General features: G+C 42.9%; 2 protein-coding genes across 5 annotated transcripts; both read right to left on the bottom strand.

Annotated features, from left to right (window-relative positions):
* Window positions 1–2,051: 2,051 nt before the first annotated feature.
* Window positions 2,052–6,178, bottom strand: LOC115140790 (gastrula zinc finger protein XlCGF57.1-like). Of its 2 annotated transcripts, none has more exons than XM_029679134.2 (4): window positions 6,098–6,178; window positions 4,024–4,398; window positions 3,841–3,916; window positions 2,052–3,586 (listed from the first exon to the last, which is right to left on the bottom strand). In XM_029679134.2, the coding sequence occupies exons 1-4, from the start codon at window positions 6,125–6,127 to the stop codon at window positions 2,202–2,204; spliced, it is 1,866 nt and encodes a 621-aa protein (XP_029534994.2). In that variant the 5' UTR covers window positions 6,128–6,178; the 3' UTR covers window positions 2,052–2,201. The 2 variants fall into 2 exon arrangements, with proteins under 2 accessions (XP_029534994.2, XP_029534995.2); XM_029679135.2 differs by lacking the exon at window positions 6,098–6,178 and adding an exon at window positions 5,980–6,091.
* A 928-nt stretch (window positions 6,179–7,106) lies between these two features.
* On the bottom strand, window positions 7,107–12,029 carry LOC115142015 (gastrula zinc finger protein XlCGF57.1-like). 3 transcript variants are annotated; one of them, XM_029681484.2, is made up of 4 exons: window positions 11,882–12,029; window positions 11,130–11,436; window positions 10,942–11,026; window positions 7,107–9,902 (listed from the first exon to the last, which is right to left on the bottom strand). In XM_029681484.2, exons 2-4 carry the CDS (start codon window positions 11,421–11,423, stop codon window positions 8,470–8,472), a joined length of 1,812 nt encoding a protein of 603 aa, XP_029537344.1. In that variant the 5' UTR covers window positions 11,424–11,436; window positions 11,882–12,029; the 3' UTR covers window positions 7,107–8,469. The 3 variants fall into 3 exon arrangements, with proteins under 3 accessions (XP_029537344.1, XP_029537343.1, XP_029537345.1); XM_029681483.2 differs by having other exon boundaries at window positions 11,871–12,028; XM_029681485.2 differs by lacking the exon at window positions 11,882–12,029 and adding an exon at window positions 11,595–11,862.
* Window positions 12,030–13,940: the final 1,911 nt, after the last annotated feature.

The raw sequence follows: 13,940 nt of genomic DNA, 5'->3' as shown, positions 1-13,940 counted from the left end.
AGCATTACACGACTTCTATTCGATCAAATAAATATCACGTAGCAAATAAGCCATTAATTTTTATGTTGACCAATTTCTACACTCTCATTGACCTCCATACAAAAACTCAGTTTTACGAGGGTATGTTTGGCGGGGTGAGTGAAGGAGGCTTTGTTGCGAAATAGGAAGCCGATTCTAGATTTAATTTTGGATTGGAGATGTTTAATGTGAGTCTGGAAGGAGATTTTACAGTCTAGCCAGACACCTAGGTATTTGTGGTTGCCCACATATTCTAAGTCAGAACCCTCCAGAGTAGTGATGCTAGTCGGGCGGGCGGGTGTGGGCAGCGAACGGTTGCAAAGCATGCATTTGGTTTTACTAGCATTTAAGAGCAGTTGGAGGTCATGGAAGGAGTGTTCTATGGCATTGCAGCTCGTTTGGAGGTTAGTTAACACAGTGTCCAAAGAAGGGCCAGATACATACAGAATGGTGTCATCTGCGTAGAGGTGGATCAGGGAATCACCCGCAGCAAGACGGACATCGTGGATATATACAGAGAAAATAGTCGGCCCGAGAATTGAACCCTGTGGTACCCCATAGAGACTGCCAGAGGTCCAGACAACAGGCCCTCCAATTTGACACGCTGAACTCTGTCTGAGAAGTAGTTGGTGAACCAGGCGAGGCAGTCATTTGAGAAACCAGGGCTGTTGAGACTGCTGATAAGAATACGGTGATTGACAGAGCTGAAAGCCTTGGCCAGGTCAATGAGACGGCTGCACAGTACTGTCATTTATCGATGGCGCATTATGATATCGTTTAGTACCTTGAGCATGGCTGAGGTGCACCTGTGACCAGCTCGAAAACCGGATTGCACAGCAGAGAAGGTGGAATTCAAAATGGTCAGTGATTTGTTTATTAACTTGGCTTTCGAAAACTTTAGAAGGGCAGGATGGATATAGGTCTATAACAGTTTGGGTCTAGAGTGTCACCCCCTTTGAAGAGGGGGATGACTGTGGCAGCTTTCCAATCTTTAGGGATCTCGGGAGATACGAGAGGTTGAACTGACTGGTAATAGGGGTTGCAACAATGGCGGTGGATAATTTTAGAAAGAGAGGGTCCAGATTGTCTAGCCCAGCTGATTTGTACGGGTCCAGGATTTGCAGCTCTTTCAGAACATCTGCTATCTGGATTTGGGTGAAGGAGAAGCTGGGAAGGCTTGGGAAAGTAGCTGGGGGGGTGTAGAGCTGTTGGCTTAGCCAGGAGGAAAGTGTGGCCAACCGTAGAGAAATGCTTATTGAAATTCTCGATTATCGTGGATTTATCGGAGGTGACCGTGTTACCTAGCCTCTGTGCAATGGGCAGCTGGGAGGAGGGGCTCTTATTCTCCATGGACTTTAGTGTCCCAAAACTTTTTGGAGTTAGAGCTACAGGATGCAAATTTCCTTGATCACCTTTGACCTTTTTCAAAAGGAGGCAAGGAGAGGATGGAAGAGTTAGCTAACCAATTGAGAATGCCCCTATGTCCTCATTTGACTATCAAAATATGGGAATGATAGTGTAGCTAAAAACCAATTTATGCTTGATCTGCATATGTGGTCGGAGGCTTTGTATGGCGGGTGTGAGCCTCCAGAGGCATGCAGGGGCCAAATCAAGCTCCGTACCACATCGCTGTGCTCCTCTCACATTTTGTAACAATGTGGAGGGCTCTTTATAGCTCAGCATTGACATGATTGGTTGACGGTAGGTGGGGGCAGAAGGTCCTGTATAAACACAAACCTACTTACTTAAAGTTTGTTTCCTCTGACTACTGCGGCGGCTGCATCTCAGTAAATGCTATACTGCCACTGCAGATGGCGGATTGACCATGCAGACTTTAAGAGCTTGAATCAATCCTCTTCAATAGCTTGCATATTGTAATATGCAGAGTCAGACATGCTGCAATATCAAAACCAGCCAGTGCAGTCCAATGAATACTGGGAGACTGAAATGTATGTTGTATGACTCTCTTATTGGCTACGCACGCCTCCAACTCAATCAAGTTGGCATACACAAAAACACCAGAAACTACACAACAGAATATAGAGGCCTTTATTGTCATTAACATTTATTAGCATTACCAGGTCAGAGTCGGGCACAAAATCATCTTCTGTACCCCACTGTTCCCTTATTAAATAACCACAATAAGAGTAAAAAAGTTGATTTATATAGTCTAATTTCATCATTCAGCGACATCTAGGCAGGTGACCGGTGAGGTGGTGGGTGCGAGAAAAGGTGCGATGGCAGCGGGGGCAGGAGTATGGTCTCTCCCCAGTGTGGGTCCTCATGTGAATTTTAAGGTGGTTGGCCAAGCGGAATCTCTTGTCACACTCTTGGCAGGGATATGGCCGTGAGTTATTGTGGATCCTCATGTGTCTGGTCAGATCAGCAGAACAGATAAACCGTCGGTGGCATTCAGAACATTCAAATGGCCTCTCCCCAGTGTGGATGCGCTTGTGTTTAGCCAGATCTCCTGACTGAGTGAAGCTTTTACCGCACTCGGTACAGGTGTATGGTTTCTCACCTGTGTGAGTGCGCTGGTGGTTCTTCAGGTGTTCATGTCGAAAAAATGTCTTGTCACACACTGTGCAATGGAAAGGCCTCTCCCCAGTGTGTGTGCGCTGGTGGGTTTTCAATGCTGCACTGTTTATGAACTTCAGCCCACAAACCCCACAATGGTAGTTCCTTTCATTGTTGTGGATCTTCAGATGCAACTTCAGATAATTTCTGTAAGCAAAGTCTTTACCACACACAGTACATTTGAAAGGTCTCTCCCCTGAGTGTGTGCGCAGGTGAAGATTCAGACAGTCCTTGTATGCAAACCGCTTGTCACATTTGGAGCAGGAGAAAGACTTCTCGCCAGAGTGAATAGTCATGTGAACTCGGAGTCGCCCCATCCGGGCAAAACCCTTTCCACAATCCTGGCATTTGAATGGCTTGACCCCCGAGTGTATCATCATGTGTTTGCGGTAACTGCTGTCTTCTGAGAAGCTCTTGCCACACTCCTTACAGATGTAAGGCTTCTCGCCGGTGTGTGTGCGCATGTGAATGCGCAGATTCCGAGGACTAGAGCAGTTTTTGCCACACTCTGAGCATGGCATGCCAATGTTCATATAGACAGGGCCATCCTCAGGCTTAGTGTCCTCAGGTTTGTGACACTGGTGAGGCCCCAGTCCCCAGGAATTCTTGAAGCTCTTTCCACAGTCAGCGCAACTGAGGTACCCATCGATGAAAGCGACAGCCATTTTATGCCAAACCTTGCAGTGAGTATGCAGTCTGGCTATGTACTGGAAGCTCCGGGCACAATAAGGGCAGGGGTGGAGTTTCCTTAGCGGGGCAGAGGGGTGGGCCTGACGGGTGTGGACGTGTAGCTGCCGTGGGGTATGGAACATGCAGCTACAGTGGGGACAGCTGTGTGTGGGGGCATACACGGTTTTACTCTTTGAGACGTGGCTTTTCAGCATGGCCAGGTACTGCTTCTGGTGTTTGGTCTTTATGTGATTCTCCAGGAAGTAACAGTCAGTGAAGGAGATGGTGCAGTGTGGACAAGGAAAGAACTGAGAAGTAGAGACTGAGGGAGAGGGACAGAGCAGTGGAAGGATGGTAGAAAGAGTGAGAAGAGAGCGATGGGAGGAGAGAGGAAACAGAACATAGTTGTGATTTCCTACATTTCCTCAATCAACAATAAAATGCTTGAGTAAATATCTTTGCTGAAAATTAATTTCAAAGTTTGGTAAATTAATGTTCAAATGATGTTCAAGTAATCCCATCATCCATTTCAAATGCAGCGTTGAGGATGGACTGGATGTATGAACTATGCCCTACCTCCATCTGTCTCGTCTGGGTTTTCCTCCTTCACCAAACACACTTTAGTGTCTCGCAGAAGAGTCTTAACCACCACCTTATGGATTAGAAAGACGAAGAAACCACAGTATGCATGAAGCAAAAGTCTAAATAGTATTGTCTAGTTACTGTCACATGTTGGGAAAGACCACTAACTCTTCTTACATTAGACAATCTTGTTAGCGTCACCACAGGACTCCTTGATATCTGGCTACACCCGGTCATTGGATTGGATGTATTTTGATGTTTGATGTGCTTCTTCTGGAAGGAAGGAACAGAACGGTTTGGTTCCTCTCCAATTCCCTGCTGCTCAAAGTCTGTTGGTTCCTCTTTGATTAGGATGGAGCTGTTACAAACCCCTTTAGTAATGTAGGGTGATTGGCTAATGTCTATTTCTTCTCTATTGCAGTCAACATCATCTGACTGTGTTCCACACTCTGTTTTGATGGGGTCTTGATGGTGTTTAGACATCTTAGTTTTGTTGTGTTGTTTTACCCAGGTTTGCTCTTCATCTTGCTGGAGTGCTTCTTCATTTGAATTCTGTGGGGAAAAGACCAGGTTTTATTGAGCATCATCCCTTAGACAGCAATATCAGGCAGGGATCATACTAATATATCGAACCAGGGTCTGTAGTAACGCCTCTAGCTCTGAGATGCAGTACCTTAGTTTAGGGATCTCAAATGGTGCAGCAGTCTAACTAGCTAATGTCTTGAGCTGCTAGTATTAGTATTTTATTAGGATCCCCATTAGCTACTGCTAAAGCAGCAGCTACTCCTACATAACATTAATAGATAGGTACAGAACAACATACATTTTAAATTAGAATACACACTTTTATACAATTATGCCTTGGCATTCCATGCATAATGTAGTCACTACAACGGCAATACTGCGGCAATTAATTTCCCATATAGTGCCATCCTTTGCTCTACCGTTAAAAAAAAAGAAGCCGATTAATGCATGATCCGAAAATGTGGTCAGAGGCTCTATATGGATGGTGTAAAGCAATCCCGGAGCCTCTGGTGGCATGCAGAGGCCAAAGTGAGCTCCATACAGCACCGCCGTGCGCCTCCCAAATGTTGTAACAATGTGGAGGGCTCCATATAGCTCCTTCGCATTGACAGGGTTGGGTGACGGTAGGTGGGGATGGGAGGTCCTGTATAAACACAAACTCATTCCTTGACAACTTCCTTTACAACAGATCTGCGCTGCTCCGCAAAGCGCAATAAGTATACATGCCCTGACTTCTGCAGAGGCTTATCGTCGTAAATGCTGAACGGCCAATGCAAACATCAGATTGACCACGTAACGCCTTTAAACAGGTCCTGATATGCTAATCTAGCAGCATCCTCATGATATAATAATCTCACAGTAGAAGTGGTTTTGTAAACACCAGAGAGAATCTCAGAACATCATGGGTGTAATCATGTCCAACCACGAGTTTCTATTGGACAAATTCAGATAAGTCCCTCCCCGTTTCGTTCCTTTTGCTTCCGTTAAAGAAACGTTTTGCAACAGCATCAGAGTAATAAATAGCCCCTGGAACCGTCCTGTCCTTGATTCTCCCGTTTACGTCTATTCTATGTAATCCATAGATGCTACTGAATGCAAGTGCAACCAGATAGGGAGAGGCAAAACGAGAGCGTGTCTCTGCCCAAAATCTCTCCACGTTAAGCAGATAATTATTTATGTGAGGAGTTTTTGTATGGGGTCGGGGCAATGAGTGTCGAATTTAGTCAAGATAAAAAGGAAATTATATTTTTATACGTGTGGCTTATTTGATATAATATAAGTTCGGTAATGCTTAGGTTGTTACGAGTATACTGATATAAGTGTGATGCACTGACATCCAGGCAGGTTTAAGAAAAAACACTTTATACAAGAGTTGTCCCTGTTGAAATTCGAGACTGTTTTACAGGCGGCGGACGTCAACACCCCTCATAGAATATTCAAAAAACGAGACGTAATCCACCTATCTAAAGAAAGGAATAGGGGGGAGCCCGCCGTTATGCTCTGTAGACAACGAATCCCCATTGTTAGGGTAGAGACAAGCATCTCGTATATCCAGTATCTTTGGTGCAACACACGAACACGAAAATGAATAATCATATGGAGTTTCACCTTAGTCGTTAACGTGTAGTCTCGTTTTTGTTGATAAGAATAATACAGCAAAGGCTAACGTATTATTGTATATCTCGTAAATGCTCAATGATAGAAGGGCCAACACAGCCTCGCCTACCTTTGTCGACGCCATAAAAACGCTGCACATCCTAGTTTATGTCCTTAAAGTGCCTACTACACGTGGCCTTGACCAATCAGGTAATGGCTCCTCGATATGCAACGATTTGGAGGCGGTTTATTGGTGTGGATTCTTAAAGAAATATTCCTCAAAATAAATTATATTGGAAATGTGTTATGTTTATGATAATAAAAAGTTATTTTATTGCAATAATAACAGGCCTCTTCTGTCAAAATGTGGGAACGATACTGTACCACCAACTAAATGTTGCTTTGCCTGGAGTACCCTTGAAGTATACCATAATGTACATTTTACCAGTAGGCCTATAGTCTCATGAGTCTTCTCAAGTACCCCCAGAGGTCCTAGGCTTGTACCCTTAGTTGGGAACCAATACTGTACAGGACAAAGGAATATCAACACCACTACAAGCCAATGATGGTTCTTAGCTTATGGACTGGTCCAAATCAATTAATGACAGGATGGGTGGTTCTCTGTTCAAGTGGTAACCCTGTTAACCCAACTTAACTGAATTGACATTACTCTGGGAGTGATGTGGATTTACGTTAAAGGTAGACTCAACGATATGACGTACATGCACAAAGTAAACAACATAGCAGGTCAATTTCCACAAGAACTAAGTGCATTGAAGTGCGAGGCTAAATCTCTCTGCGGTTTTGGTCCTGGTGCTATCACGCTGTAATAGTATGAAGTGACCCATGCACATAGAGTAGATCAGAGGAGGCTGGTGGGAGGAGCCATTGGAGGCCAGAATCATTGTAATGGCTGGAATGGAACAGTATAAAACAAAAACATGGAAACCACATTTGACTCTGTTCCATTCCAGACATTCCAACGAGCCTATCCTCCTATAGCTCCTCCCACCAGCCTCCACTGGCACAGATACCACGTGAGAGCAGTCTTGCATCTCCCTCATCGCATTATCTGTGGTGCTGCTCGTGGCAGCTTCATTTTACTGAGTCTACCTTTAAGCACAAAACAGACGTGACAGTTTGTGAAATATGGCATCTTTATTGTCAGTCATCACCAGGAGTCGGCATACAAATCTCGTGTATATCATTTAAAAAGCGAAGAAATGAAGAAAAAAATACAGAAAAAGTACAAAACATAGTTCATTAAACAATGTAACTATAACCTAATGACGATCCATTATAACGTTAGAATTTCACAGTGGCAGAGTCATCTCCAAGTGATACCTATTTTTTATATTACCTTTATTTAACTAGGCAAGTTAGTTAAGAACAAATTCTTATTTTCAATGACAGCCTAGGAACAGTGGGTTAACTGCCTGTTGAGGGGCAGAACGACAGATTTGTACCTTGTCAGCTCAGCTCGGGGGTTACTAGTCCAACACTCTAACCACTAGGCTACCCTGCCACCCCTATGAATACAATGCGTTTCATTATATATGGTGTTAAATCAAAAAGGCAAATCATGATCATTTACAACATTAGGCAGGTGTTTCAAGAGATTTGGTTTGTGAGTGAAGCTGGAGAAGCAAGGGGGAAGGGGTATGATCTCTCACCCATGTGTCCTCATGTGGCATCTAAAGTGTTTCAGGTCATAGAAGCTTTTCCCACATTCTTGGCAGAAGTATGGCCTCAAGTTTAGGACTGCAATATTACAACCAGTGCAGGCCAATGATGGCTTATGGACTGAAACAAATCATGTGTTCAAACTGTTCAAGTGGTCTTTATGTAATTACATTTCATTTTTATTTTATTTAACTAGGCAAGTCAGTTAAGAACAAGTTTTTTATTTACACTGATGGCCTACACCGGCCTATCCCAGACAACGCTGGGCCAATTGTGCGCCGCCCTATGGGACTCCCGATCACAGCCGGTTGTGATACAGCCTAGATTCGAACCAGGTGTCTATAGTGACGCCTCCAGCACTGAGATGCAGTGCCTTAGACCGCTGCGTCACTCGGGAGCCCCATGAATCTAATATCATGTTTATAACAATACTAGGGGTGTGACCGTTACATAAATGCTCCTCTTCTTCCAAATCTAGGTATACACCACAAACACAAAGGAAAATAAACATCCCATCATCTTTTCAAAACATCATCAAATACTAATCACTAGGACAATCAGTCAAACAATCTTCTGTACATCACTGTCCCTTCAGTACATATTTAAAAAATATAAAATACAGGTTAAAAACAGACAAAAACGTAACTAACAATTTAATGTATATGAACATATTGGAGTATTGCTAAAGACATTGTGGTATCATAGGTCGATTCTGTGATATGGAGTTACCATACACAGTAGGGGTACAGTTCGGATCTGTTGTCCAGCATCGATCACTGAAGGGAACGAACCCCCCCCCCCCATATTCATAGGTTTAACTCATTTAAGTTGAGGACATCTAGACAGGTGATTGGAAAGGTTGCTCTTGCGAGCAAAGCAAACAAAGCAGTGGGGGCAGGAATACGGTTTCCCATTGTGGATTTTCATGTGGACTTTTACATGACTCTGTTCATAAAAGCTCTTCCCACACTCTTGGCAGGAGAATGGCTTTACATCACGGTGAGTGTGGGTCCTCATGTGCAGGGTCAGAGAACCTGAACAGATAAAACGGCTGTGGCATTCAGAACATTCAAATGGCCTCTCCCCAGTGTGGTGGCGCTTGTGTTTAGCCAGATCTCCAGACTGAGTGAAGCTTTTACCGCACTCTGTACAGGTATATGGTTTCTCACCTGTGTGAGTGAGATGATGGTTCTTCAGGTGTGAGAGTCTAAAAAACTTCTTGTCGCACACTGTGCAGTGGTAGGGCCTCTCCCCGGTGTGTGAGCGCATGTGTAACTTCAACAACCCAAGCCTTATGAACTTCCGCCCACAAACCCCACAATGGTAGTTTTTCTGGTTGTTGTGGATATTCAGGTGTGTTTTCAGATAACATTTGTCAGCAAAGTCTTTACCACACACAGTACATTTGAAAGGTCTCTCCCCTGAGTGTGTGCGCAGGTGAAGCTCCAGACTACCCCTGTATGCATACCGCTTGTCGCAATGGGAGCAGGAGAACTTTCTCTCACCAGAGTGAACAGTCATGTGATTCCTGAGAAGATTTGCCTGGGCGAAAGCCTTCCCACAATCCTGGCATTTGAATTCTTTGAACCCCTTGTGTATCAGCAGGTGTTTGCCTAAACTGCTGCTATTCGAGAATCTTTTGCCGCACTCCTTGCATTCATAAGGCTTCTCTCCAGTGTGGATGCGCATGTGAGTGTTCAGGCTTGTAGGAGTAGTGAGGATCTTGCCACACTCGGAACAATGGAAGCCGACTTCCAGACATATCACAGGCTTAGTGTCCTTAGGTTTAGTGCCCTCTGGTTCGTGACACCGGTGAGGCCCCAGTCCCCAACAATTCTCAAAGCTCTTCCCACACTCCGCGCAACTGAGGTGTCCATCGATGCGAACAACGGCCATTTTGTGCAAATTCTTGCAGTGCTTCAGCAGGGTGCCCAGGTAAGGGAATCTGCGGGCACACTGCGGGCAGGGGTGGAGTTTCCCCGGAACCCTGCGGGGATGGGCAGGTTTCTGGGGACGGGCAGAGGGGTGGGCCTGGCGGGTATGAATGTCTAGCTGTCGTGGTGTATGGAACATGCAGCTACAGTGGGGACAGCTGTGTGTGGGGCCATACACTCTTTTACTCTTTGAGACTTGGCTTTTCAACATGGCCAGGTACTGCTTCTGGTGTTTGTTCTTGATGTGGTTCTCCAGGAAGTAACAGTCAGTAAAGGAGATGGTGCAGTGTGGACAAGGAAAGAACTGAGGAGACAAGACTGAGGGAGTACAGAGATGGGTGGAAGGAAGGAAGGTAAAGAAGAAGGGTATGATAAGAGGAGAGAAAGGGGACAGAAATGTTATTTTCTGAAATCCTTGCTGACATTTAATTCACCCATTTAATCCTGTGAGACCCAATGATTTTTGCAACACTTGTTTTCTACAATAATCACTACATATTAGAGACTATAGAACACAACAAATGCTTCATCCAGATACATCTGGGTAGTGCTGAGCGATTAACTGAAATGTTGGTTATTTAATAAATAAAAAAACTAAATTACCGACGTCGGTTCAATTATTAAAATTCAATTTATTTTTATGCGAGCTCAATGCACAGTTTCTCTAGAGATTAATCAGATCAAGCCCGAACTCTGCAATGTAGTATGGAGTTGTAGTTTCCAAATAGTTTTGCAAAGAAAACATAGTAATTCACTACAATGACCATAATCAATTGCGTGCCTACTTGTCCGGTCCTTTTACGCCTGCTATGTAAAAGAGACATTCGAATGCACGATCGAGAGCAGTTGCTTCAAGAGGTATCTTTCCCTGAAAATACATGATCTAAGTGATTGATAGTTGGTAATCATTCAGTCATAAAAGTATGCCTTATTTACATTGAACTACTAAAACAGTGATTTTGTCAGAAAATAGACAGCAGCTCTATAGAGAGGAAATGATGACTTGGAATGTAATAATAAAGTCATAAGTGTAATACACAAATATTTTAAGTAAAGTAATGGGAATAAACTATGGTTAATAAGTGATAAGCAGTAATGGGCATCAAATTAACTTCATTAATTGTTATATTCCATGTTACAGCATTCAACCCACATAATGCATGGTGCATTTAAGGTTTTAAAACTGATCCAAACTGAAAACCATGAACCTCTTATTATTTTTAATTGAAACCGAACAAACCTCAAAAAGCACTAATCACTCAGCACTATATCTGGGTCACAGGAGATGAACTATGTAGTATTTGAGGGTTAAACTGCAGTATTGGGAGTAGACTGATGTATGAACACTATATCCTACCTCCCTTGTCTTCATCCCTCCTGGCATCTGTCTCTTCCTTCACCAAACACACTTTAGTATCTCTCCGAAGAGTCTTAACCACCACCTTATGGATTATATTGATGAGAAAACAGCACGCATTAACCAACAATCTAAATACTCGACTAGTTATTAACTGTCACATGTTTGGAAAGACTAACTCTTCTGACCTTAGACAATCTTGTTAACAGCACTAGAGGACTCCATGATATCTGACTACCAATGGTCGTTTGGTTGGATGTAGTTTGTTGTTGCTTGACATGCTTCTTCAGCAAGGAAAGTTTGGAACGGTCACCGTCCCCAATTTCCTTCTGCTCAAAGTTTCTTGGTTCCCGTTTTACTTGTATGGAGTTCAAAGTAACCCCATTCGTTTTGGAATGTTTAGTCCTCTTGGTTATGTTAACTTTCTCCAGGTTTGTTCTCCATCTAGTTGATTTGAGTACCTCAGCCTGGTTAACATTCATCTTTCTTTGAATTCTGTGGGCAAAAGACCAAGCTGATTTAACTCGAGAGCTAGACCAGGCCATCACACATCCAACACAAAAATGTAACATTAGGCTACATTATCAAATGTTCGGAACTAGCTAACAGGACTACTTATAAACAAACCAACAGCGGCGATCTATTGACATTACCATAATGTTGCGGGTTGCTACCATGTCAGAACGTGCATTTTATGGTATTTTATGGCACTAGCCTCTTTGCTAATGATATAGCAAGTTAGCTACTAGTCTGCACCGTAGACCTGTGTCTGCACTAAATTGACTTGTGCTAGCGCTAGGTAGCTAGCTAATAATGATCTTTGTTGATGAGAACAGAGCGAGCTAAAATAGCAAACCACCACCTGCAATTCAACGCTATCAACTGGCAAGCAAGAACGCTAACGTTAGATAACTTTTAACCCGTCTCACCCAAAAATTACCAAATTCACCAGGAACAGTTTTTATTTCTCGTTAATCTTCACGGATAAAACAGCATGGGTTTCGTACTGGCCGAGATTAAAACCAGAAAACAATTTACTTTAGCGGGGACAACTGGCCAATCAGGTAATAGCCAAAGATTAAGAGGCTGATGATTGGGTGTGTATCCTTAAAGGAATATTCCCGTGGAATCATGTACATAATAAATGGTAGTCAAAATGTAGGAATGATACTACCATAGATATACAATATAGATAGATATAGAGTTTATATACATACTCACTGGACAGTTATCTCCATCTATTCATTCAAAGACTTAATCATGGACACCTTACTGACAGTTGTGGCTGATTCGCGTGATGTATTACCTTCTTTTTTTATATATATATATATTTATTTCACCTTTATTTAACCAGGTAGGCCAGTTGAGAACAAGTTCTCATTTACAACTGTGACCTGGCCAAGATAAAGCAAAGCAGGGCGACATAAACAACACAGAGTTACACATTGGTTGAACAAAGAGACAGTCAATAACACATTTACATTTAAGTCATTTAGCAGACGCTCTTATCCAGAAAAATCTATATACAGTGTGTTCTTTCCCTTTGTGCTGTTGTCTGTGCCCAATAATATTTATATCATGTTTTGTGCTGCTACCATGTTGTTGTCATGTTGCTACCATGCTATGTTGTTGTTTTAGGCCACTCATTATGTGGTGTTGTCTCTCTTGTCCCGATATGTGTTTTGTCCTATATTTGAATCCCAGCCCCCATCCCAGCAGGAGGCCTTTTGGTAGGCCATCATTATAAATAGACGAGCTAGCTATTTACAAACAAACCACCAGTAATATCAGTGATTTATTCCCAACATGATCATAATGTTGCGGGTTGCTACCATGTCAGAAAGCGCCTTTTATGGCACTGGCCTCTTTGTTAATGCTGTAACAAACTATCTACTAGTCTGCACCGTAGACCTATGTCTGCACTATATTGCTCCTGAGTGGCGCAGCGGTCTAAGGCACTGCACCTCAGTGCTAGATGTGTCACTACAGACATCCTGGTTTGAATCCAGGCTGTATCACAACCGGCCGTGATGGGGAGTTTCATAGGGCGGCGCACAATTGGCACAGCGTGGTCTGGGTTTGGCTTGTGTAGGCCTTCATTGTAAATAATAATTTGTTCTTAACTTGCCAAGTTAAATAAAAAAAACACAATATATACAGTGCATTCGTAAACTATTCAGGCCGGTTTCCACATTTTATGTTTACAGTCCTATTCTAAAATGTATTGAATCGTTTCCCCCCCTCAATCTACACACAATACCCCATAATGACAAAGCGTAAACAGGTTTTTAGACATTTTTGTAAATGTATTACAAATAAAAAACTGAAATATCACATTTACACTAGTATTAGTATTCAGACCCTTTGCTACGAGACTCAAAATTGAGCTTAGGTGCATTGATCGTCCTTGAGATGTTTCTGCAACTTAATTGGAGTTCACCTGTGGCAAACTCAACTGATTGAACATGATTTGGAAAGGTCAGTACAGGTGCGTCAAAGCTGGGACTGAAAGACTGAAAAATAGCTTATACCTTAAGGCCATCAGACTGTTAAACAGCCATCACTAACACAGAGACGCTGCTGCCTACATACAGACTTGAAATCATTGGCCAATCGAACAAATGGACCACTAGTCACTATAATAATGCCACTTTAATAATGTTTACATATCTTTCACTACTCATCCCAGATGTATATACTGTATTTTATACTATCTATTGCATCTCGTCTATGCCGGTCGGTCATGGCCCATCCATATATTTATATGTACATATTCTTATTCCATCCCTTTACTTAGATGTGTGTGTATTAGGTAGTTGTTGTGGAATTGTTAGATCACTTGTTAAATATTTTTGTCAGAGCAAAATCCAAGCCATGATGTTAAAGGAATTGTCCGTAGAGCTCTAAAACAGGATTTGGTCAAGGCACAGATCTGGGGAAGGGTACCAAAAAAATGTCTGCAGCAACCCTAAGCACGCAGCCAAGCTAACACAGGAGTG

Source organism: Oncorhynchus nerka, linkage group LG3 (genome assembly GCF_034236695.1).
Source record: "Oncorhynchus nerka isolate Pitt River linkage group LG3, Oner_Uvic_2.0, whole genome shotgun sequence".
In the NCBI taxonomy this organism is placed as follows: domain Eukaryota; kingdom Metazoa; phylum Chordata; class Actinopteri; order Salmoniformes; family Salmonidae; genus Oncorhynchus; species Oncorhynchus nerka.
This window is presented reverse-complemented; position numbering and strand designations above follow the sequence as displayed.